This window comes from Salvelinus sp. IW2-2015, linkage group LG7, assembly GCF_002910315.2.
Source record: "Salvelinus sp. IW2-2015 linkage group LG7, ASM291031v2, whole genome shotgun sequence".
NCBI lineage: Eukaryota > Metazoa > Chordata > Actinopteri > Salmoniformes > Salmonidae > Salvelinus > Salvelinus sp. IW2-2015.
In genome coordinates, this window is record NC_036847.1 from 11,023,599 (window position 1) to 11,048,747 (window position 25,149).

The window sequence follows — 25,149 nt, forward strand, 5'->3', positions numbered from 1 at the left end:
CTCCTCCGTGTGTGAGAGAAGTGCTGTCTTGTAGAGCTTAGCAACTCCACGGCCACACCCCTCCTCTCCGTTTCTGCAATGATTTTGCCAGCCATTGTGCCAAATTAGGACAGAATATTTCTGTCCACATCCATACAGAATTTGCTTCTCATCTCTGAGAAAATCTGAATGTCAATTTGTTTATAATGGATCATCAATATATCTTGGATATACTGTCAAATGACAGTACTTGGCTATGTTACATTAGTTGTGCTTTTTTGTCACGATCGTCGTTAGGAGAAAGAGAGGAGGACCAAGATGCAGCGTGGTGAGTATTCATTTTAATCAAATACTTGAACAAAACAAAAACAAAAAACCAACAACAACGAAACAGTCGCGTAACGTGAACACAGAAACACAGTAACAGGAACAATCACCCACAACCCCACAATACAAAACAGGCTACCTAAATATGGTTCCCAATCAGAGACAACGACTAACACCTGCCTCTGATTGAGAACCATATCAGGCCAACACATAGAAATAGACAAACTAGACATACAACATAAAATGCCCACTCAGATCACACCCTGACCAAACAAAACATATAAACATACAAAGCAAACTATGGTCAGGGCGTGACATTTTTACCATTTCTTTCTATCAGACTTTTTGTCTACTTACAATGGCTGACAAACGGAGTGCTGGGTACTGTTTTAATATGTCATTGGTGCCTTGTTGTTTCATAAAAAGTTATATTTTTCAGTCCTTTTCATTTGGTCTTGTAGAGAACTTACGTTCGGCCTCTTCTTTTGGCACTTTTCAACATGCAACCTCTGACTGAAGGAATCCTCACAAGTCTCAATCTGAAAATGAAATATAAATATAATCAAATATTGATACATACAGCATCAAACAAGATCAAAGTATAGAAAAAGGCTAAATGTCCCGTATTCACAAAACATCTCAGAGTGCTGATCTAGGACCAGGTCCTCACCGTTACATACAATCTTATTTATGATCTTAAAAACTAATCCGGGATCAGCGGTTCGACTTTGAAACACTGAATATCGGTCATTATTTGTATGCAGTTACCTTGGCTATTTTAGTCGGGTCTTCAGTTTTGGGTGTCATCTGGGTTTATTTCGTTCCCTTGCCTCCCAAGGCTCTGCATTTCCTGCACTTGTGCAACGTGAGCAAGTGGCTGCCTTTCTTATTTGTATTTATTGCTTATCATGCCTTGCCATGACTCCTTAAAAAATGTTATATGGAGAGGAGAAATGTCATGACGGATTATTGGGACTGAGGTCAGAGGAGCAGACTAGAGATGGTCTTCTTATGATGCTGGAAATGTGATGGTTTAACAATGTGAGAAGAAAATATTCAAGTCAGCAAATGATGGTTTGGGTAGGCACAATGGTGTAAAAAGGTTATTAGTGTGAATTAATATGAGTAGGAAAACGGAAGAATCTCCTACATTGTATTGCGCGTTGTTTACTGCAATGCACTTTGTCTTGGTGACACATTTTGCTCTGATGGCTTCTTCAAATCTGGCACTTAATACTGCACGGGCAGAGTTTGCATGCAGTGGAATGTCTTGTGTCCACACTGTGTTGCTGTGTTGCCAAGGCAGCTGTTGTTGGTTTGCTCCCAGAATTGTCTGTGCTGATGTCTTTTTGTTATATATTTTTTAAAGTTTCCAACAACTGCTGAGAGCCTTTTGAAATATTGATGTTTCGCTTCAAATCGCATGGTGGACTGGTGGATCAAAGGTCCATAGGCAAATAGCAGGCTAGGGTAGTAGACGAGGTAGTGCATCTTTGGGATTGTCTTCCCTGGAAACAGCTCCTGGAAGAGAGCTTGAAATTCAGTGTTTTTTTCTGTCATATATGGGATCCAGGATCTTCTTTAAACTGGGGCCAAAATGATGTCAGATATCTCTCAAAGCAGGAGGTAGAGATCCCAAGCACTGCCATTTTGTATTTGACTACCAATCATTCCGGGGAGTAAATGGAAAAGTCAAAATGTTTCTGATGCACTTCCGGATAGATGGCCATTCTTCCTTAGGACTGTCGGATAGTGGCACAGGTTTAGAAGACACATCTCGTTTGCTGTAGACAAGTTCTCAATCGCATAGGCAAGAGTAATTTGCCTCTCTTGAACCAGTTGTTACAGTACTAGTCTAAGCACTGTGGGTATGATGCCCTCATGAAGGTCATGCATGACATCTGGTGGAAACAGACAGGTAATTGGAGACGGCACATGATTCAGCTGAGAGAAGCAACAGGCTTTTTTGATGCTATACGTCGATGCATTGTCCGGATTGTCTTCCACAGCCTGCAGATGGTACTTGTAGTTTTCTGGGTCACACATGGGGAATTCCTCTTCAGTGATTTGAGAAAATGTCCCCCTTGGTCCCTTGGTAGCCAAGCAGAAGTGACAAATGCGACCAGAGAAAAAGTTTTTGCTCAACCCTGCAAATGCATGTGCAGAGAGATTATCTGCTGAGATCGTTGTGATTGTGCCTCAGAAGGTTTTGTTTTCACCATTGCATGATAACTTCACACCCTGTGTTTCCAATTCTCGGATGTCACGTATCAAAGGCTTGAATACTTTTTCGTAAGTGGTGACTTGTTTTTGAACGAGGCAGTGATGAACCAGTGTGGAGAGGTATATATTTTGGAGTTGGGAAGTATCCTTGTGGTCAAGATTTCCTAATCTAAAGTACACTGTGGTCAATTTGTGTTTGCCTTTTTTAGAACTCAGTGGATAGACAACTTCAAATGAATCTATATAGAACTGCAGACGGATGCTCTCCTTTGTTAGGTTGGGATTTGATTTGAACAATTCATCGTCAGTAAAGTCTTCTAGAATGTCATCATTACGTGGCTTTTGGTCTTGATTCAAGGTGGCCCAGACCTCTTCATTACTTGCTATTTTTTGCAGTATGCTGACCAATGGGATGTACTGAAATGACCTTGTTTTATAACCTTCTTTGTTGCTCAGGGGTACTTCAATTGGCCTGACCATGCCCAATTCCTTCATACAGTAACGCTCCAGCATCCACTCAGAGCTTATGCATCTAATGTATTCCTCAAATACTGCAGAGTTGTTAAGAAAGTCCCTGAGATCATTGTCTTCATCCACATTTATTTGCTTATTTTTAAGGTGAAACCTGAGGGCACCACTGTAGCGTGTCATAAATGCATAAAAAATGGTTCTGAGGTCCTCAAAAATTCTATTCTCTACCGTACCTGGGATGCAGTGTTCTTCCCTGATTTTGAAAATAAAAACACATTCTTTTTGAGACCTTCAATTAGCTGCTCAGTGTTGATCTCTGTGGCTTGAACATGTTCAGGCTCTGGCAGACTCTACATCACTCACGTCATCGTCAGTGGGATCAGTCCCGGTCTCAAATTCATCATGAGGGCAATTTTCATCGAAGTTGGAGCTTAAAAGCTCTCTGTGGTTTCAGTAGATGTGTGACCAATAGGAGCTGAAACATATACGTATTTGTTTTCCCACAACCATTAAGTCCACAGGTAATTAGAAAATGTGGTTTATGCTGGTGATAGAGGCCAATATGTATGAGTCGTCTGGACACATAGAATGTATGTTTGTTGCAAAGTGGACAACTGAATAGAGTTGGCATTCTTCAGACAGATTGTGAACTTTGGAATGATGGGATGGAATCATGGAGATCATTGGTACTCAGCCACTTGCAGACATCAATGGACCAGTCTTCCACACCCACACTCAAATTCAAGTTGACACTAAAGGCAAAAGTGAAATTTATTAGTGTTGAGGATAAAACAAAACCTATAACACTCCTTCCAGACAACCACCTGTCCTCCTGTTTTGTATTCATGGTTGTTCCACAAAGAAGCAGAGCTTGTCAGGAAAGATGTTATTTATCTGACGCCATATTTCTTAGCATGGGACATTATGAGATTCTGCAGTCCCACATTTAAGTGCTGACTCAGATAATATGATGCTCCAAATGGGGCATTAAGTTCTTCTTCCAAGTCAACCCAAATTGGCCTATTAGCGTTCTCAATTAAGAGAGCCTATTTGGGCAGTTATAAAGGCTTCTTGTTATAATTACATGTTAGGGAGCTTTAATCCTCCCTTCTAAGTCTTTGCCTGTAATCTAGCTAGGTTAGTCCTTGCCATTTTAGTACTCCAAATAAACGGAGTAATAATTTTGTCTATGGTGTGTGGTGGTTAATTTCTTTACTATCAAATGAGGAGAGAAACTATTCACACAAGTCAGAGTTATACTTAAACTAAATCTTTATTCACTTATTAATAAGGGAGCAGGTCAATACAACACACACATATAAAGTGAATCGACTGAGTGCTGTACGATAATGATGGCTGGTCTACGAATCACCCTCAGATGATTCATTGAGAGCTACGAGACAAAGGTACAAAAGGTCTTTTATAGCCAAGATACACCCCCTTCAGTCTACATGACAAACAACAGATGTATGGAATGGGTCACAAGGTTAAGATTTGTATGAAAGATACTTATAATTCACAGCAGACAGTATCTGCTGTAAAAACTGTTCTCATTGTGTAGAAACCAGGGTCTGGCCCCGAGCCATCTCTCCCTGGTACCTTATAGAATAGAAACATTAACTCATGCTCTGGAATGCGATCTTGTCAGGCTTATCACCCAAAGACATCGTAAATATCCTGTCAATGTTAAATCTCCCAGAGGCCCACTTTCAGTTCACACAGACACAATAGAGTTATAAGAACACTCTATTCTGTTGAATAAAACAACCATTTGATACAATTACAGTATTATAACATAATCTTGCAATTTTGCTCTTACAGGTGTAGGCAGGTATGGACAGTGGAAACATGCTGATGACATAATTCAGTTTAAGAGCTTTAACCATCTTTATAACATGTGGCCTACCCCACAATGGGATGTGTAGCTTATCTCAGTTCTTAAACTGGAGTTGAATTTTTTCAAATATACAGAATCAAAAAGAAACATTTCCCTTACCCTAAGAAACAACTTCTCTTCTCACATACAAAAAGACACCAGACATTCACCATTCAGTTAGTATTGGAAAAGACAAAGGAATTACACAAAACACACAATCACACTGTATTTGATTGATTGATTGTAAATACATTAATTCACTATTCAGTTGGTATTTTAAAAGACAAAGACAACGGACTTACAGAACAAACAATAATCACACTGTAAATACATTCATTTACCATTCAGTTCATATTGAAAAAGACAAAGAAATAACAGAGAACACACTATAACCACACAGCAAATACATCCGAAGACTTTATAGAAGCTTACCTGGTTGTCGATCCATAGTGAGCTTTAAACATTGTCTTGCTTTGAACAGGCCGCCCCAATACACCAACCCGAAAGACATCAATTAGACACAAGCACAACATAAACAACATGAATATTCAATATCAAATGCATCTAACTAATATGATCAGTTTTATGTTTTCTTCTTTTTGTCAAGTTTAACATAACCTACATTGGGTTGTGTGTGTGTCTTACCTGTTAGTAGAGGTTGATACATTTCTCTATCAGAGCTCACAAACTCTCCACCACTTAACTGGACAGGGAGGGGCTGGATGAACCAGGTACTAAAGGGAGGGACTAAAGGGAGGAGCATGGAAGGAGATGGGGAGAGAGTGTATCATGGGTATAAATGAGGACAAAAATGTCTCAATATTTAATCTAACGTTACAGTAACTTTAACTAGGTAATTTACTGTAACGCTAACTGGCTAATGTTAGCTAAAACGTATCAACACTTATACAACAATTACCAACTAACATTACAGGTTATGTAGCTTGACTAGCTGATGAAAAATGAAGAGTACATTACATTATGTATTGTTTATTCGTTATTTGACAGTAGTTTGATAAATTAAATTATTAAGGTTCACTCACCTTTCACGTCGATCCGTTGCAAGTCATCTCTTATCTGTCCCGTCTCTTTCCAGTCGTATTTAGACCATATTTCTCAATTTGAATTATACGCACGAGAGCCCTTTACACACGAGCGCACTGCTGGTTCCAAAACGAACCCCTCTTTTGAAAAGGGTTCTTCAAAGCATCCCTTAAGTCTACAAAGGTTGAAAAACGAATTGATGGCAGATCATACAGTGGCAAGAAAAAGTATGTGAACCTGTCACGTGTGCTCCCTCTCCGGCCTCTAGGTCACCAGGTTGCTCGTTATAGCACACACCTGTCACCAGCGGTACGCGCATAATGACATTCACCTGGACTCCATCACCTCCTTGATTACCTGCCCTTTATATGTCACTCCCTTTGGTGTCTTTCCCAGTCGTCATTGTTCCTGTTTCATGTCGGTGCGCTGTTCGTGGTTTGTTCTTTTATTAATTAAATGTATTCACTCTATGAACTTGCTTCCCGACTCTCAGCGTACATCGTTACAGTACCCTTCGGAATTACCTGGATTTCTGCATGAATTTGATCTGATCTTCATCTAAATCACAACAATAGACAAACACAGTGTCCTTAAACTAATAACACACAAATTAACAAATTATTGTATTTTTCTTGTCTATATTGAATACACCATTAAAACATTCACAGTGTAGGTTGGAAAAAGTATGTACCCCTAGGCTAATGACTTCTCCAAAAGCAATTTGGAGTCAGGAGTCTAAGATTAAGAATTGTTGCCTTGCATAAAGCTGAAAATGGTTACAAAAGTATCTCTAAAAGTCAGTCCACGGTAAGACAAATTGTCTATAAATGGACAAATTTCAGCACTGCTGCTACTCTCCCTAGGAGTGGCTGTCCTGTAAAGATGACTGCAAGAGCACAGCTCAGAATGCTCAATGAGGTTAAGAAGAATCCTAGAGTGTCAGCTAAAAACTTACAGAAATGTCAATGCTAACATCTCTGTTGACGAGTCTACAATACGTAAAACACTAAACAAGAATGGTGTTCATGGGAGGACACCATGGTAGAAGCCACTGCTGTCCAAAAAAAACATTGCGCGTCTGAAGTTTGAAAAAGAGCACCTGGATGTTCGACAGCGCTACTGACAAAATATTCTGTGGACAGATGAAACTAAAGTTGTGGTGTTTGGAAGGAACACACAACACTATGTGTGGAGAAAAAAAGGCACAGCACACCAACATCAAAATCTCATCCCAACTGGAAAGTATGATGAAGGGAGAATCATGGTTTCAATTTATGATAAGGCTGTGTGCGAGGATGGCTAAATCGTAATGAAGTCGATGTGGTACTACATCTGATGTTATTTCTACCTTTTGAATGCTCTATATGTATGCGGATGACTCAACACTACAAGTCAGCTACTACAGCGACTGAAACGACTGCAACACTCAACAAAGAGCTGCAGTTAGTTTCAGATTGGGTGGCAAGGAATAAGTTAGTCCTAAATATTTCTAAAACAAACATTTGGGACAAATCATTCACTAAACCCTAAACCTCAATTAAATCTTGTAATAAATAATGTGGAAATTGAGCAAGTTGAGGTGACTAAACTGCTTGGAGTTACCCTGGATTGTAAACTGTCATGGTCAAAACATATTGATACAACAGTAGCTGATGGGGGGAAGTATGTCCATGATAAGGCGCTGCTCTACCTTCTAGACAGCACTGTCAACAAGGCAGGTCCTACAGGCCCTAGTTTTGTTGCACCTGGACTACTGTTCAGTCGTGTGATCAGGTGCAACAAAAAAGGACTTAGGAAAATTGCAATTGGTTCAGAACAGGGCAGCACGGCTGGCCCTTGGATGTACACAGAGCGCTAATCAATAATATGCATGTCAATCTTTCCTGGCTCAGAATGAGGGAGAGATTGACTTCATCACTGCTTGTATTTATGAGAGGTATTGACATGTTGAAGGCACTGAGCTGTCTGTTTGAACTAATTGTGCACAGCTCGGACACGCATGCATACCCCACAAGACATGCCACAAGAGGCAGAACAGACTATGGAAGGTGCACAGTACTAAATAGAGCCATGACTACATGGAACTCTATTCCACATCAAGTAACTAATGCAAGCAGTAAAATTGTATTTTAAAAAACAGATACAAAAAACACCTTATGGAACAGTGGGCACTGTGAAGCAACACAAACATAGGCACAGACACATGCACACACACACACACACGATAGCATACGCACTATACACACACATACACATGGATTGTGTACTGTATATATGTGGTAGTGGTGGAGGAGGGGCCTGAGGGCACACTGTCTGTGAATGTATTGTAATGTTTTTAAAATTGCATAAACTGCCTTAATTTTGCTGGACCCCAGGAAGAGTAGCCTTGGCAGCAGCTAATGGGGATCCATAATAAATACAAATATATTTGAGGATGTTTTTGTGTATTTCAATCACTGAAATATACCTTTACAATGTGTTTTGTAATGTGCTCGTGGTAGGCCAGGGGTGGGCAATCCTTATTTATTTCGGTTTACATCATATTTAAAGGGACATTACACCTTCAAACCAAAGTTTGTCATAAGTTTTCAGACCTCAAAAGTAGGCTAATGTCAAGATGAATTCATGTCCCATGACATTAGTTGTGTAGATCCTGCTCATATGCCTCAATCCTAAATTAACTGAAAAGATAAACTCAGAATAAAACCAGGAAATCAAACGGTGCTCATCTTTTCCATTCATTTGGGTTGGAGGAATAGCTGAATCTACACAACAGAGATGGCCTGGGATGTGGACATATCTCAACATTATTCTACTTTTGAAATCTGAAAACATCTGACAAACTTGTATTTTATTTCTCCTAAAATGGAGATAACATATTGATGTAGAACTGTAGTAGTAGTAGTAGTAGTGGTGGTGGTGGCTGCCTGGTTTCAACAGCTGTGCATCAGCAGACAGCTTAAATGATGGATGTGTCGATAAGTGAACAGCAGCAGCTTGCCTCTGTCCAGTCAAATGGAACTAGCCGGTGGGTTATGACGAGATGAGCGCAAGCCATGATGATTGTAAATCAACGCTCTGCTCACCCCCAATGCGGCCTGCAGACAAACACCCACCAGCCATAGTCTGGTTGTTATAGCACAAACCTCCTCGCTCTCATAAGGGATAGATTTGTGCGTGTGTGTATGAGCAACTGGGCTACAAATAATTGCAGTCCAGAGGTTTTACTTTCATCCTATAATGTCCTAACTGATTTGTGTATCTTAGCAAGCACAGTTTAAGTGTCATTCCCTTTGTCATGGCAATCAGCTTGTTTATTCTCACTTGTACATGAACAATGTGGAATTCAGCTTTAAAACCCAGAACAATCATTGTTTTTAACTAAGAGGTCAGTGGGAGGATGATTCAGCATTAATTGCTGAATAAGTGCTAACGTTTAAGAGTATTGCATGAATTCTGTGTTGATTGTGTAATACTTGAATATTGGTTTGAACAGATTGGTTGATTGCTCAATTGGCTTGTTGACATTTACACTTTTGTTTAGAGTAGCTATATTCCCTATATCTCCCATAACTTTTCATGTGGAACATGGAGACTTTCTCATGGTCTGGGATTTAATTTACTAATCATTTGGTGTTATGTGTATGCCACTTAGTACTAGGTTAAGGCCATACAAACTGGCTTATCAGATTTTTTTTACAATGTGACGTGAGGGAGCAAGTAAAATAGAGAAATACAAGTGGACCACCTTGTTAAAAATACTATATCGACCTAAGGGACCTTAATACTATAGCGAACTTATAGTTTACAGTTTTTCCAAGGTGCAGGACTTTCTTCAACGGTTTCAATTATGCTTAAAATATATTGATCTCTTTTTCCTTAAGTCAGATCACCACAAATGGTAGTTGGCTGAGGAACGCTCAACTGCATTCTCTTATATCGAGGTGGAGTTGAGTTTTGATAACTAACTGGTCGTGGTATTTGCTAGCGCCAAAATGTAGTTTAAAAAAAAAATCTTATTTTAAAGTTAGGGTAAGGTAGATAGGGTTAGCAGTGTGGTTTGGGTTAGGTAAAGAAATCAGATTTTATGACTTTATTGCGATGCCAGCTACTGTCCACTCTGCAGAGCTTTCTCATGAGTCATCGCAATAAATGCCAACCTGCGTATGGCACTGTCAATTGTCTTTGACAAACACTGCCACCTGCTGGATAGAAAAGTGCATGCAGCTCATTCCCTCTCCACATGGATGAAAAGTAGTCCCGCCTCCTGTGTTTTGGTGCGCCAAGGAATCACGTGACATGCCTATATTCTTGTTTTGCTCATCTCATTTCCTACACGATCTCCGAAATTCTCAATATCGCCGTAAATATGGTGACACCGGAGAACTTGTCCGGTGAGACAGGTGCTCAAAGGGAGCCCAAATTTGACCGGGATGCGTCCACGACGGCCGTGGACACAGCAATCGTGCTTCTCGGAGCCGGGGTGACAGCGATCACACACCCGCTGCTGTACGTCAAACTGCTAATTCAGGTAGCTAGCTAAACTTGCAAACTCAATTTATCTAACTAAATCCACATAATTCGTTTGCGTTATAAATTATTTAGCTAGCAAGCGCGAAAGCTATCACTTTGAAGTGCCACCTCATTGGGGCGTTTGAGTTTGCTTGACGCCGGTGTTGTGCCGAAAATCCTCTCCCCCTTCTACGACTTGTTTGCTAGTTGAGATTTCTGCTCTTCACTCCGTTGTCAGTTTAGCATACATTTCACTGATCTTAGTAGCAGAAAGCATTTTTGTCTGCAGTTTTCGGTTTGGCTATTTGTTTCAAATGTATGTGGCGGTTCTAGCTTGTATGTCGCCCCGCCCATGTGTCCCGTACCTAAATCCTCTACTGATTTGTATTAGTCTATAAATACATCTCTGCCAAAATTCGTAATCTGTCCCATATCTTATTCGACTGTTATTTTTGAAAGTGTAAGGATAATAATTCAGCCATAGTTGTTCTGAAATGTTTATTGCTTGCCAACATTTTACTCCCTCTTCTATGTTTAATATAACACACATACATTACTTATTAATTTCGGTTGCCTATCCTGACGTGAAGTTTGGTCTATAGAAAGTATTTGACTCTAATGTGTGCCACAGAAAGTATTGGACTCTAGCCACAAAATTTAAGAAAATTAGAAGGGGGGGGGGGGGGGGGGTCTGGCGGGGGGGAGATTTTCGGCATAACACCGGCTAGCTGGGTGTCATAGGGCATCATCTCTCCTTTGCCTAACCTCAAATAAACCGCAATGCTATCTCACATAAGTAAGTGTGTCTGGGAAAGACAGAAAGCAATATTTTCATATATTATTTACATTAAATGTTAATGTTAATCATCATCCCTTCAAGTTCCTGTCACAATTAGATGTATTTGTTAGTTTGTTTATTGGTATACACAATTCAGCTTTTAGCTGCCATGTATACACAAAATAAAATGAAAAAATGAAAAAAATTGGGGCGTGGATCAGAAATCTAGTCATTATCTGGTGTGACCACCATTTGCCTCATGCAGCGTGACACATCTCATTCGCATAGAATTGATCAGGCTGTTGCTTGTGAAATGTTGTCCCACTCCTCTTCAATGGCTGTGCGAAGTTGCTGGATAGTGGTGGAAACTGGAACACGCTGTCATAAACATAGATCCAGAGCATCCCAAACATGTCTGGTGAGTATGCAGGCCATGGAAGAACTGGAACATTTTCAGCTTCCAGGAATTGTGTACAGATCCTTGCAACATGCATTATAATGCTGAAACATGGGGTGATGGCTGTGGATGAATGGTACAACAATGGGCCTCAGGATCTCGTCACGATATCTCTGTGCATTCAAATTGTCATTGATAAAATGCTATTGTGTTCGTTGTCTGTAGTTTATGCCTGTTCATACCATAACCCCACCGCCACCATGGGACACTCTGTTCACAATGTTGACATGAGCAAACCGCTCACCCACACAAAGCCATACATATGGTCTGTGGTTGTGAAGCCAGTTGGACGTACTGCCAAATTCTCTAAAATGACGCTGGAGGCGGCTTATGGTAGAGAAATGAACATTCAATTATCTGGCAACAGCTCTTGTAGACATTCCTCCACTCAGCATGCCAATTGTATGCTCCCTCAACTTGAGACATCAGTGGCAATGTGTTGTGTGACAAAACTGCACATTTTAGAGTGGCCTTTTATTGTCCCCAGCACAAGGTGCACCTGGGTAATGATCATGCTGTTTAATCAGCTTCTTGATATGGCATACCTGTCAGGTGGATGGATTATCTTGGCAAAGGAGAAATGCTCACTAACAGTGATGTAAACACATTTCTAGGATCTTTTCATTCAGTATGCCAGCTTGATTGCAGTAAGTTGTATGCTTTAAAAAGAAAATACACCCTTGCCTTTCGTGAACTAACACTCGCACTTTTTTCTTCTTACTAGCAGTGACTTTGCTGATGTACTTACTATGACTGAGATACTGTATGTGGTTGTCCCACCAACCTATCTTAAGATGAATGCACTAACTGTAAGTGGCTCTGGATAAGAGCGTCTGCTAAAAATGACTCAAATGTAAATGTAGATTGGACATGAGCCCCTCATCCCAACTGTCGGAACCACCATGTTTGGGAGGAAAGTGTTGTACCTCCCTGGATTCTTCTCCTATGGTGAGTGGGTCTTAATGGCTTATCATCCTAATGCATCACCCTGAATGGGGAAGAAGAGGTGACAGGAATCTGATGTCTATCTGTCCACAGCACAGCACATCATAAGGGTGGATGGAAAGAGGGGACTCTTCCGAGGTCTGTCCCCTCGTATTATGTCCAGTGCCATCTCTACCATGGTCCGGAGTAAAGTCAAACAGGTAAGGGGATCCTAGACCCAGAGGAGAGGTAGTTCATACTCAGTAGTAACATATTGCAACTGCTCTCAATCGGTCTTTGAAATGCGCAACTCTGGCCACAAAAGCTTATAATCCGACCAATCATTGGCGCTTGCTAACGTACAGTCAGAGTATCCTTATCAAATGAGAGAGACGGATGTAATTAAATAATACCTTTGTGACAGAATGCTGGAAGTACTTAATTTATGTCGTTATTGAAGGCCTGACATCTTTTTTCTCTACAGGCCATTCCAGCAGAGCAGGTAGAGAATGTATCAAACAGAGATGACTTGAAGACCTCCCTCAGGAAAGTGGTCAAAGAGGTGAGAGGTCAAAGTGCGATAGAGCACATAAAATGAATGTATCAAATGTCAGGTGGGTCTATGTAAAGCCAGTTGAGTTTAGTAAATTGGGAGGAATAGTTTTGTGAATCATTCCATTCTCCCAAATTCTTAATTTGCTGGTCTTATCTTCATCTTTGTGTTTGCACTAGCTTCCAGTATAGCCTACATTGGTGATTTCTGAACAGATTAGATGTAGCAGTTTTGCATAACTATGCCCACTGCACTGTTTGATTTTCTCTCAAGACCTCACATGAGATGGTCATCCAGTGCCTGTCCAGGATAGCCACTCATCCCTTCCATGGTAAGTCCTAAGGCTATTGCTGTTTTTTTTCTCTGTTGGCAAGGAGTTCATAGCTTTGTATTTTAATGGACACTGCAGATTGGCCTTATTTATTTGTTAGCTCTAAGGTTTCGTTTCCTTGTGATGTTCTGCAGATCCAGTCACTAGTGAAAGCCTACACACCCCTTGCAAAGTCTTCACATTTTGCTGCCTTAAAATTGGATCTAAAAAGGAGTATATTCGTTTTTTTCCTCCTACCGATCTACACAACCTACTCCACATTTTCAAAGTGAAAGAAAAATGTCAAACTTTTGAAATTGATAATAATAATAAAAAATAAAAATATATATATATATTTGTCTTGATTGTGTCTGTCTTCAAGCCCAGAGTTAATACTTGGTGGAAGCACCTTTGGCAGCCATTACAGCTGTGAATAAGATTTTACCAACTTTGCACAGCTCAAGCTCAGTAAATTTGGTTGGGAATCATTGATGGACAACAATATAAAAATATTGTCTCTGATTTTCAAGTAATGATTGAGACTGGACCACTCAATACCTCTTGGAGAGCCTTTCTGGTGTGTCTTTGGCGTTAACATTTGTGTAACTGTCTAGCTGAAAAAATGAAACTATTGTAGGTTAGGTTTTCAGAAGACAGGGGTGTTTTCCTCTAATCTTTTACCTGGGCTTTGTCCATGTTATATTTATTTTGATCCTGGCAAACTCCCAAGTCCCTGCAGGTGACAAGAATACCCATAACTTGATGCTGCCATCACAATATTTTAAAATACAAAGGATCAACAACATTGCATTCACGCCACATTACTGGCCTGTATGACAAAGTGAAAAGATGAAAGCCTGTGTTAAAGAAATCCACTCCAAATCATCCATTCTGTTTTTTTTATTGTATATATTTTTTATTTAACCTTTACTCAACAAGACCGTTAAAGCCAGACTCAGTAAGTCTCAATTACATCATTTGTGATTATGAAATATCAAACTTTAGGGGCGACAAAACAAACCCAGGCAAGACGTCATAACGTGCTCTATCTGAGAGTTTTCAAGCGGCCGCTGGGCCAGCCACCCTTTGATCGGTCAGTATCAGACAACTGGTGTTCTCGTTTGCTTGTAGCCTACAAAAGTTATATTTTGCAGCGGGACAATTACACAAATGATAATGCCAAAGACACACCAGAATGGCTTTCCAATAGGTGTTGAGTGTTCCTGAATGGGCCAGTCCCCCCCCCCCCCCCCCCCCCCCCCAAAATACAAATTTACTGAACTTGAGCAATTTTTATAAAAACAATGGATATACTGTACACTACCGGTCAAAATCAAATGGTTTTTTTGTTTAATTTTAAGGCAGCAAAATGGGAAGACTGTGTAAGGGGTGTGTAGACTTTCACTAGGCACTGTAACAATGTTTGCTCCCCTGATGTTCAGTTGTCCTGTTTTTAGTGATCTCAGTGCGCTGCATGGCCCAGTTTGTGGGGAGAGAGATCAAGTACAGGTAAGGTGTGACACATGCAGCATACCTCAGATATTGTATGCAAATTTACAAAAGGAGTAGTTGACTCATACAGCGAGGAGGTGAGGGCTCTGGGAGTGTGGTGCCTGGAAAACAACCTCTCACTCAGTCAACAAAACAAAGGAGATGATCGTGGACTTCAGGAAACAGCAGAGGGTGCACTCCCCCGATCTACATCGGCGGGACCGCGGTGGACAAGGTGGAAAGCTTCAAGTTCCTTGGGGTACACATCACTGACAAACTGAAATGGACCACCCACACAGACAGTGTGGTGAAGAAGGCACAACAGAGCCTCTTCAACCTCAGGAGGCTAAAGAAATTTGGCTTGTCACCTAAAACCCTCACAAACTTTTACAGATGCAGGCTCTCCAGAGGGTGGTGCGGTCTGCCCAACGCATTACCGGGGGCAAACTACCCGCCCTCCAGGACACCTACAGCACCCGATGTCACAGGAAGGCCAAACAGATCAAGGACATCAACCATCCGAGCCACTGCCTCTATCATCCAGAAGGCGAGGTGCATCAAAGCTGGGACCGAGAGACTTAAAAACAGCTTCTATCTCAAGGCCATCAGACTGTTAAACAGCCATCACTAGCACATTAGAGGCCGCTGCCTATAGGCATAGACTGGAAATCACTGGCCACTTTAAGGAATGGAACACTAGTCATTTTAATAATGTTTACATATCTGGCATTACTCATCTCATATGTATATACTGTATTCTATACTATTCTACGGTATCTTAGTCACTTAATGTTTACATATCTTGCATTACTCACCTCATATGTATATACTGTATTCTATACTATTCTACTGTATCTTAGTCCGTTCCGCTCTGACATCGCTCGTCCAAATGTATATAGTCTTCATTCATTCCTACTTAGATTTGTGTGTATTGCGTATATGTAGTGTATTTTTTTTATATTACTGCACTGTCGGAGCTAGAAGTACAAGAATTTCCCTACACCCGCAATAACATCTGCTAATCACGTGTATGTGACAAATAAAATTTGAATTTGACTTATCTGAATTCATCAAACATTTGGGAAGAATGTCATTACTGCAACTTAATGATTCCACTGACAGTGACATGGTGCAATACAGAATGTTTACTTATTATGCAAAAATGCTATATTAGAGGTCTACATAGGTTGAAGTAGTAGAATTGATAGCTTAGTTGCATTAGAGGCACTCAGAGGTTTTAAACGCGTTGTAAATTATTAACACTTGGCTGAAACTTTTCATCTTTATTTCCTCTGGGATTGACTCTGGAAGGGGGTTGTTCAGCTGCATAGCCAACATCTTCAAGGAGGAGGGCGTTGGGGGATTCTTTGCGTAAGTCATGCTTTTTCATACCACTTTGTAAAGTAATTTCATTTCTTAGCAGTCAGACAAGTGGGAGAAGTGAGACACATTTACTCTTTGGAATTAACCATCATTCTCACTGACTACATGACCGCAATGTTTGTGTGGGTGTTCTAGTTTGTGTAGCACTATAGGTTAAAGGACATCATTATCCTTTATGTATACTACCTCAGCGAACCAAATTCAAATCATGGTATGACTCAATATTACTGGTTCAAAACCTTTGAAATTGTTTTGGCCTGTACTATATTTACGGCCTTGTCTATTATTGGTGTGTTTGCAGGGGGGTTGTGCCCCATGTCCTGGGTGAGGTCATCTTCCTGTGGTGTTGTAACCTCCTGGCCCATTTCATCAACACCTACGCAGTGGACAACAATGTAAGCACAGTACAGACACCTCTAAGCACTGGTCTAAGATCAGCTGTCACTAAAATAACCTGTTGTAAACCCCAGTGAGAAATTGTTGAAATTGTAGATACTTTACGAGGCCATAAGGGTAGGAAGAAGACAATAACCTACTTGACTTGTTACCCACTCTTGAATAACATAAAGAGAATTTTAAAAACATATTCTACTTCATACTTTGTCCAGTAACGGACATGAGTTTTCATCAGATGCAATCAGGGGTTGGAACCAAATGTATTTTATAGGCTTTTTATTCTGAACAGAAACACTTTTTTTTTTGTTCCGTTCCACTGTTCCGACCAGCAAAATACAGTTCTGAACCGGTTCGAACCAAAGAAAAGTACTGGTTTATATCATTCCTTCCTGTAGCTTTTTAACCTGTGAAGTCAACAGTTTTTAGCTCATTTAATTACTTTACCAATCAGTGTGGATAGAGCAGGCAAACTAGTTGTTTACATGCGTGATGGACAGACAAGTGTAGCCTATGGCGCAAGATGCGACTGAAATTTTGCAGGTGGTGAGAGAGGGTTGATGAGGGGTCTTGACCTGCTGGACATGTTGTTATGGCATGCATTATCTGAATTAGGTCCACAGAATTATACCTAGGAGGAGCGGCTTCAATTAAGTAACTTAAGTAGCAAGCTAGCTAAAAAGCTTGTGTGTATGCACAGTGGCACCAGAATTAAAAACGCGTCCTACCTTTTTTGTAGTTAATAAATCCAACGTGAAACGTTCATCCATTAATCTCAAACTAATAAAAAATCTCTCCCTATCTGCTGAATCACACTCGTAACGTCAGTATAGTAGCCTATGCTTCGGATGGGGGAGGGACAGGTAGACTAAACACGCACACACACACAGGCAAATATTTTCAGCTGGCACTGGAATAGTGACAGAGTAAGGGCTTTGCATAGGCGCTTTGTGTTTTTTTGTGGGACAAAAAAAATGTCTGAAACGTAAATTAACGTTATTAACTTGTTCTCATGGTTTTAAAATAAAGTTTCTGTTCCGGACCAGTATGGATCACTTTTGTTCCGTTTCTATTCCTTTAAAAAGTATGTTGTTTTCGGGTTCTGTTCCTGAATCAGTTCCATCCCCTGTCTGGATGCAATGTATTCTTTCTACTTTTTAATGATATCAAATGGATAGGAATAGTAAAATATCATCATCATGCTATTCTGTTTAAAGTGAATGTGCACAGAGGGTGATGGTCCAGGGTTCAAGGCCTTCCTTGAATCTGTCTGTGGCAGGGTCTGGTAATCCAGTGACAATGGGGTACAGGGTAGGGGTTGATACCTTGCAGCTGAACATTGGGCTGGAGGGTCTGATCAATCCAGCAATGACTGGGTAGCCAGTTGACATCTGGCCCGCTCAACACTGGTTCAAGATCTCAGATGCCCCAGAGTCAGGGATGATAAAAGAGATCATGACATCATGTGTTGGAATACAGTATGTTCATGACGGCGCACAGTAGAAAACCAACATGATGAAGATAAAGAGGAACATTTTCTGTCCACAAAATATCCCTTGCATCATGCAAAAGGTGACGACAAGAGTATGGAATACTGCATCTAGTGATTGCATCGCATGCAATACATTTTCACTGAGTTTAAATCCTCTTAAATAATCACAGCTTGCTCGTGGACACCGTAAAATAAACAACAAGATACATTCTCACTAGAAATGTGAATAATACAGTATTGTTTTGCATATTTCCAAGCTGTTTTGTGCGCAGAAAATGCCTAACACCATTATTTTATAAATGCTTCCCTCTCACACCTTTTTGCAGTTCAGCCAAGCCCCAGCAGTGAGAAGCTACACTAAGTTTGTGATGGGGGTAAGTTCAGCTGCACAACCTCTGCATGTCATTGTACTATATTTGTATGAATGAACTGTGGCGGTGGGGCTATTTTGAGTATCTGTTTCCCTTGTTTATCTCAGTTCTAAAAGCCTCCTTGTTTTACAATGCTAATCAGATGGTGTAGCACCTATGACAGATGTGTTCACCTTGTTGTCCCATGTTTGATCTCCCTACCTTTGTCTCCAGATTGCAGTGAGTGTGTTGACATACCCATTTATGCTGGTGGCAGACCTGATGGCAGTCAACAACTGTGGGTAAGTGATTAGTAAGGCTGGGAATCACACCTCAGTTTTTCTGTCTGTTTAAAAAAGTTGAAACGTTTTTAACTCAAGATGGCCAGAGCACTCACAATACAGTGCAAAAACGTGCACGCTTCTCGTTGAAAAAATAGAGCTTTGATTGTCTGCTTAAAATATTCTGTTGGTAGGTATGATGAAGATCAAAATGCTGCTGCTCTTGTTGAAAAGATTGTGCTGAAATGTTGATTTGGGGTGTTTTCATGGTCATCAAGATTAGTTGTGATGAAGCACAGTTGAGATCGAAATGATGCTCCTGTTGGGAAGTGCTTGCGATCTCATCGAAAAGAGAACTTTGTCTGGCTCAGTAAAGCCTCTTCTTCCTTTTGTTTAGTTTACTTATGTGAATTCTCAATTTACTGTATGTTTGCCAGTCTACTGTGTTGTCAGACTTCTTTGCTATTCCCTTTGCCTTATGCCGCTCAGCAATTCATCATCTATCAATGGGGATTTGGCAGTTCTAACAGTCTGTTTCGTGATGGGCGCAGTTTCATACATGATACAGACCAACAAATATTTTCTCACATCTTCAACATACAAGAGGTTTTGCAATGACTTCTATGATTGCTTATACACAATTTTAGGCCGTCTTTGGAACTTTGTTTTTTCTAGATATGACTGTTATACTATGATCACTACATCGAATGGGTGTAGATACTGTTTTAGAACAGATTTCAGAAGCATTAGTAAAGATGTAATCAATACACGTGGATGATTTTGTTCCTGTTTTGTTTGTAAATACCTTGATAGGTTGACTGATAACCTGAACCAGATTGCAGGCGTCGGTTACAGTTTAAAGCTTATTTTTGAGTGGGAAGCTTGATGACAACGAGTCAATATTTAGGTTACCCAGAAAATATACCTCTCTGTTGATATCACATAGTGCTTTCGGAAAGTATTCAGACCCCTTGACTTTTTCCACATTTTGATACATTACAGCCTTATTCTAAAATAGATTAAATTGTTTTTTCCCATCAATCTACACTCAATACCTCATAATGACAAAGCAAAAACAGGTTTTTAGAAAACGTATTCAGACCCTTTACTCAGTACTTTATTGAAGAACCTTTGGTAGCGATTACAGCCTCGAGTCTTCTTGAGTATGATGCTGCAAGCTTGGCACACCTGTATTTGGGGAGTTTCTTCCATTCTTCTCTGCAAATCCTCTCAAGCTCTGTCCGAAGCGCTTCTGCACAGCTATTTTCAGGTCTCTCCAGAGATGTTCATGTCTGCGTTCTGGCTGGGCCACTCAAGGACATTCATAGACTTGCCCCGAAGCCACTCCGGCATTGTCTTGGCTGTGTGCTTAGGGTCGTTGTCCTGAGCGCTCTGGAGTAGTTTTACATCTAGGTATGGTACTTTGAATAGTATAGTCAGGAAAGGACTAAGGTACTTCAACGAGCGTATAAGTATAAAACGAACTAAGGTTTCCAATTGGTAACAGTGGTAGTTTTAAACAAGACAAATAGTCTATGAGTTCAGAACTCCAGGTTGTGACCCTCTTCTCTCCTTTTAGCACAGTATATATACCCTTTCTCAGTAGTTAGACCTTGAGTACTCAGCTCTTTGTGGTCACTACTTAGACAACTCTAACTCCCTCATCAGAGTCATCCACACTTCCTCTTCGTTAGATTGTTGTGTTTCTAACAGAGGTGTCACTAACGGAAGCAGTTTCACCAAAGCCATTTTTGGTGCTATTGCGTCAACCCCCAAGCCATAAGACTGCTGAACAATTAATAAAATCACCACCGGACAATTTACATCGACCCCCACCCCCCCCTCCCTCTCTTTTGCTGCTACTCGCTGTTTATTATCTATGCGTAGTCACTTCACCCCTACCTACATGTACAAATGACCTCAACTAACCTATATCCCCGCACACTGACTCAGTACCGGTGCCCCCTGTATATAGCCTCATTATTGTTATTGTGTTACTTTTTATTTTAGTCTACTTGGTAAATATTTTCTTAACCAACAGTGCACTTCAAGAAGAGTTCAGGGCTTGTAAGTAAACATTTCACAGTAAAGTCTACACTTGTATTCGGCGCATGTGACAAATGAAGTTTGATTTGATTTTAAGTTTAGTCACAATTTCTGAGCAGCCGGAATTGTTTGCCACCTTTTTTGCATAATTTATTTTAACCATACGATTTTTCAATTCCTCATCGATCCAATGGGCTCTAACAGTTCTCACAGTTAGTTTCTTAACAGGTGCACGCTTGTCAAAAATTGGCAAGAATAATTTTACAAATACTCTCAGGTGCTGCATCTGGATTATCCTCCTTATACACATCAGACCAACATAAATGTTTTACACCTTCAACAAAAGAGTCCTGAGAAAACATTTTATATGATCTCTTAAAAACTTTAGGCCCTGCCTTTGTTACTTTGGCTCTCCTTGTTATTGCTACACTGTTATGGTCAATACAGCCAATGAGGACTGATATTGCTTTGTAGCAAAGCTCTGCAGCATTAGTGAAAATATGGATATCACAGAACCAACACTATTGGTATACACTGTAGTTGGTTGAGTGATAACCTGTCATGTTACAGGCATTAGTCACAGTAAAAAGTTTCCTCTTGAGAGGTCACCAAGAAAATACATTTCTCTGTTAGCATCAGAGACCGTATCTAACATCACACACACATTCACCAGATTTTGACAGTTTGCACTTGGTGGCCTATAGCAGCACCCTAAAAGAAGACGCTTCAGATGAGGCAGGTGAACCTGCAGCCACAGCCCTTCTACTTCATTTGTCATGAGATCCTCTGAGCTTAACAGGAATGTCTCTGAATATATACAGCAACCCATCCCCCGTTGACATTCCTGTCTTCTCTATAGATGTTATATCCTTGTATTCCTACTGCTGTTTCATTAAAGGTGCTGTCTAAATGAGTCTCAGAAATGGCTGATATATTCATATCTGAAATGAGCAAATTTCTAATCATGAACTTTGTTTCTGAAGCTACATATATTTATATGAGAAAATGTGAAACCTTTCCTGGGTAGCTTATCTAAAACTGAACCCGTAATAATATTATAGGTTGTGTTTCTAATTCTATTTCTGATAATAACAGATGGAATTAATGGATTTTTGGCAGATTCTTCAGCAGATGCCTTATCTGGTTTAGCTCGGCTGCAGCAGGGTTCTCTATTCTTCGTGCCACTTCAGCATAGCTGTCTTGCTGGAAAGTTATTCAAAATCGTGCAGGGGGGTACTGTCCTGTCGGCATGGGGCGGTAGTGGCGGGGGTGTATGAGGTGCTCTCCTGTCGGCATGAGGGGTAGTGGTGTGAGGGGCTGCTGTCATGTAAGCATGGGAGGTAATGGGGTGTGGCGATGCTGTCATGTCAGCATGAGGGGTAGTGGGGTGGGGTATTGAGTGGGGGCCAATGGAGTGGGGGGTTTCTGGCCTCTCTGGCCGAATTAGTGTCTGGGTTTTATCATATAGTTCATTGGTTGGGGTTGGTAAAACTCAACCATTGCTCGAGTGGATATATTTAGCTGAACATTTTTAAATGCAGGCAATAAGAATAATAAATTGATTAGTTATCACTGTTCAATTCCCAACTGTCTGTGTACAACATCTGTCACAAAGTGTCCTAGTATTATTTGCTGGAGGACAAGATTACTGTACATCATACATCATTTGTTATTACATAGGTAATTATTCAATTCAGTTTGTAAGGGTTCCAAGCATGCCCGAGTCAGTGATCTCTCACTGAAGCAAGCCCATCTTCTTTAAGTCAAGAGCACAACAACAGTAGAAAGTACCACTGATTATGCCCTTGTTACGGTCCGTTTCCTGTACTTAACTGTACTATAGCTGGTGCCAGTTGAAAATAGTAATAATGTTGTATCTGTCTCAACTTTCATATGAAGTCAATACATAGACTTGATGGGATATGGTTTCTATTGATTTGTTTGACGTCCATTAGATCAATCCTTTAGCTTGTGGGTTCAGCTTTTAATGGATCTCTGCCTTGTGTGTTCACAGCTTAGTGGCTGGTGTTCCCCCTAACTCTCCCATCTTCAAGTCCTGGGTGCGCTGTTGGGCTCACCTGAGCCATGAGGTACAGTCCACTTATGTGGAGCAAATGGAACCCACTCATACTGGTTGTATTTGTGTGTGAGTATATTTTTGTTTTCTCTGGTAGCGCATGTCTGAAACCTGTCTTTTTGTGCCTCACCGATCAGGGCCATCTCTTCCGAGGATCCAGCTTCTTCTTCCGCCGCGTACCTGTGAAAGCAATGGCCTTGACTGAGGAGTGATGTCATCAACCACCGCACAACCTGTGCCACTGTTCTCCCTCCTAACTGGTACCTCAGTGAGACCAACGTGCAGCCCACCAAGTCAAACCTTCCCCTCACCGTAAACACGTAAACACCCTGGTGGGTACAGCAAGATATCAATGGGCTTGGTGATCTACTGATCTTTTTTTGCTGAATCAAAGTTACTTACAAAAGACGTTGTTTTGTTAATTTTGTTTTTAATCTTAAGTATTAGTGTAGCCACTCAAAAGTAAGAGGTTGGAGAATTAATGTGAGCAAATCAAAATGCTATCCAATAGATGTCCTCTTGGTTGAATGCTGAGAGTATAATCTCCTTTTACTATCCCAGCCTAAAGTTGCAAATGTTTTATTTCTTTATTCAAATCTATCTTCATTTTGCAATTTATTTATTTTTATATACAGTTTAATTAAGTTCTATATAGGCTTTGGAATTGGATAGTTGATAACGTCATCTATTGAAATATGCCAAATGTTTATTTTTCAAATGATCTTCCCAGTAGCATGATAAGTGTGGTTGCATTCAAAGGGGATCCTTTGCCTCGCCAATTCAAAGGGGATCCTTTGTCTCGCCAATTCTTACAAATTGCAGCTCCAGTGTTCGCCTGCCATGAGAGGAGTAAGAAACGGGAGGAATTCAGAGCGCAACCAGTGGTTTTCAGTGATGTCTAAAAACTTAGCCTGCCATCCAAAAAAGGTTTTCTCTGTGGCCATAACTGTCCTTGATGTATAATATATCAAATAAGTGATATATCTAACTAGTGCAAAATAATGGGTATGTTTGTGTTACCAATGACAAAGAAATGCTAAATTATGTGATGACAATGGCTGAGCATTTTATGCATATTATGATACATTTTGCATTCAGGCTAAGGGTGTGTGCCTGATCTTTGAACCAACCATTTCTTTGAGTTCCTTTTTGACTGCAGTTGAAGATCCCAATTAACCTGATAGTTTACAGTTAACCACTTGTAGTAGCATATAAATAAAAGGAATCACCTTACCTCCTCGTTAACATTATCATATTGTGTCTCCCCCTGCCCCCGTGATCAGTGTTAACCACAAAATGATCTTGACCGGGTTTGGTATGGGCTGTTTGTGTCCTTATTTATTCCAGATTTTTTTGCAATGGATTGCTCTAATCATGTCTACTTGAAATAATGTGTGGGGAAAAGCTTGCAGAAGAGACATGCTTTGCCAAGTGTGTGAGTGGGTTTATTATGTGTGCATCTTTATACCATGTAATTGAGAATATGGTGTCCAATGCTGTAATCTTTCTGTATGTTTTTTTTCTCTCAAAATGTCATGAGTATTCACTCTCGTGTGTGTGTGTTCCAGTCAAACATTCCCTGTAAACTGTGATCCCCCGAAAGAGGGAGAAGCAATGGCGAGGCAGTTGCTTTGCAACCTTGCATTTCCGATGTCTTATTTTCCTGAAATAATATGAAACCTGGCATTCTTGTCTATTCCACAGTATCTGTGTTTGTTTTTAACCTATCCTTTGATCTGGTTTTATATTTAAAAAATGAAATGACATGGATGATGTGATGGTCTACAAGTAGTCATTTCTCTGGGACCAACTGGGCAGACACACACACACACACACACACACATTATTTTTGTGCCAGGCAGCAGCTTGAATGAGAGGGTCAGAGTGGTCATTTCCTGTAAATGTATTAGTTGGGACACACACATACTTTTTGTTCCCTGTATAGTTAATCATTCATCAGCTTTTCATTAAACCCATTTGTAATATAACATCTATCTGACCAGTTAAAATCCATTGTGCATGCCAGGAGATGTTTTACATGTCCAGTCTGCACAAAGCAGTCTTTCTTTTACCCAGTGGGTCACAGAGGTGACCTGTCTTGCCATGAATGAAAACCCCAAAAGAACTGGTTGTCCCTGTTGATGAAATAACATAACTTGAACAAGGCACTCACCTTGCAACA

General features: G+C 40.4%; 1 protein-coding gene across 2 annotated transcripts; it reads left to right on the plus strand.

The window, feature by feature from the left end:
• Positions 1–10,183: 10,183 nt before the first annotated feature.
• On the plus strand, positions 10,184–24,961 carry LOC111966375 (mitochondrial carrier homolog 1-like). Of its 2 annotated transcripts, none has more exons than XM_023990961.1 (12): positions 10,184–10,451; positions 12,531–12,615; positions 12,706–12,812; positions 13,076–13,153; positions 13,418–13,475; positions 14,912–14,963; positions 16,257–16,316; positions 16,630–16,723; positions 18,540–18,587; positions 18,798–18,865; positions 22,905–22,980; positions 23,105–24,961. In XM_023990961.1, exons 1-12 carry the CDS (start codon positions 10,290–10,292, stop codon positions 23,177–23,179), a joined length of 963 nt encoding a protein of 320 aa, XP_023846729.1. In that variant the 5' UTR covers positions 10,184–10,289; the 3' UTR covers positions 23,180–24,961. The 2 variants fall into 2 exon arrangements, with proteins under 2 accessions (XP_023846729.1, XP_070300523.1); XM_070444422.1 differs by lacking the exon at positions 10,184–10,451 and adding an exon at positions 10,461–11,628.
• Positions 24,962–25,149: the final 188 nt, after the last annotated feature.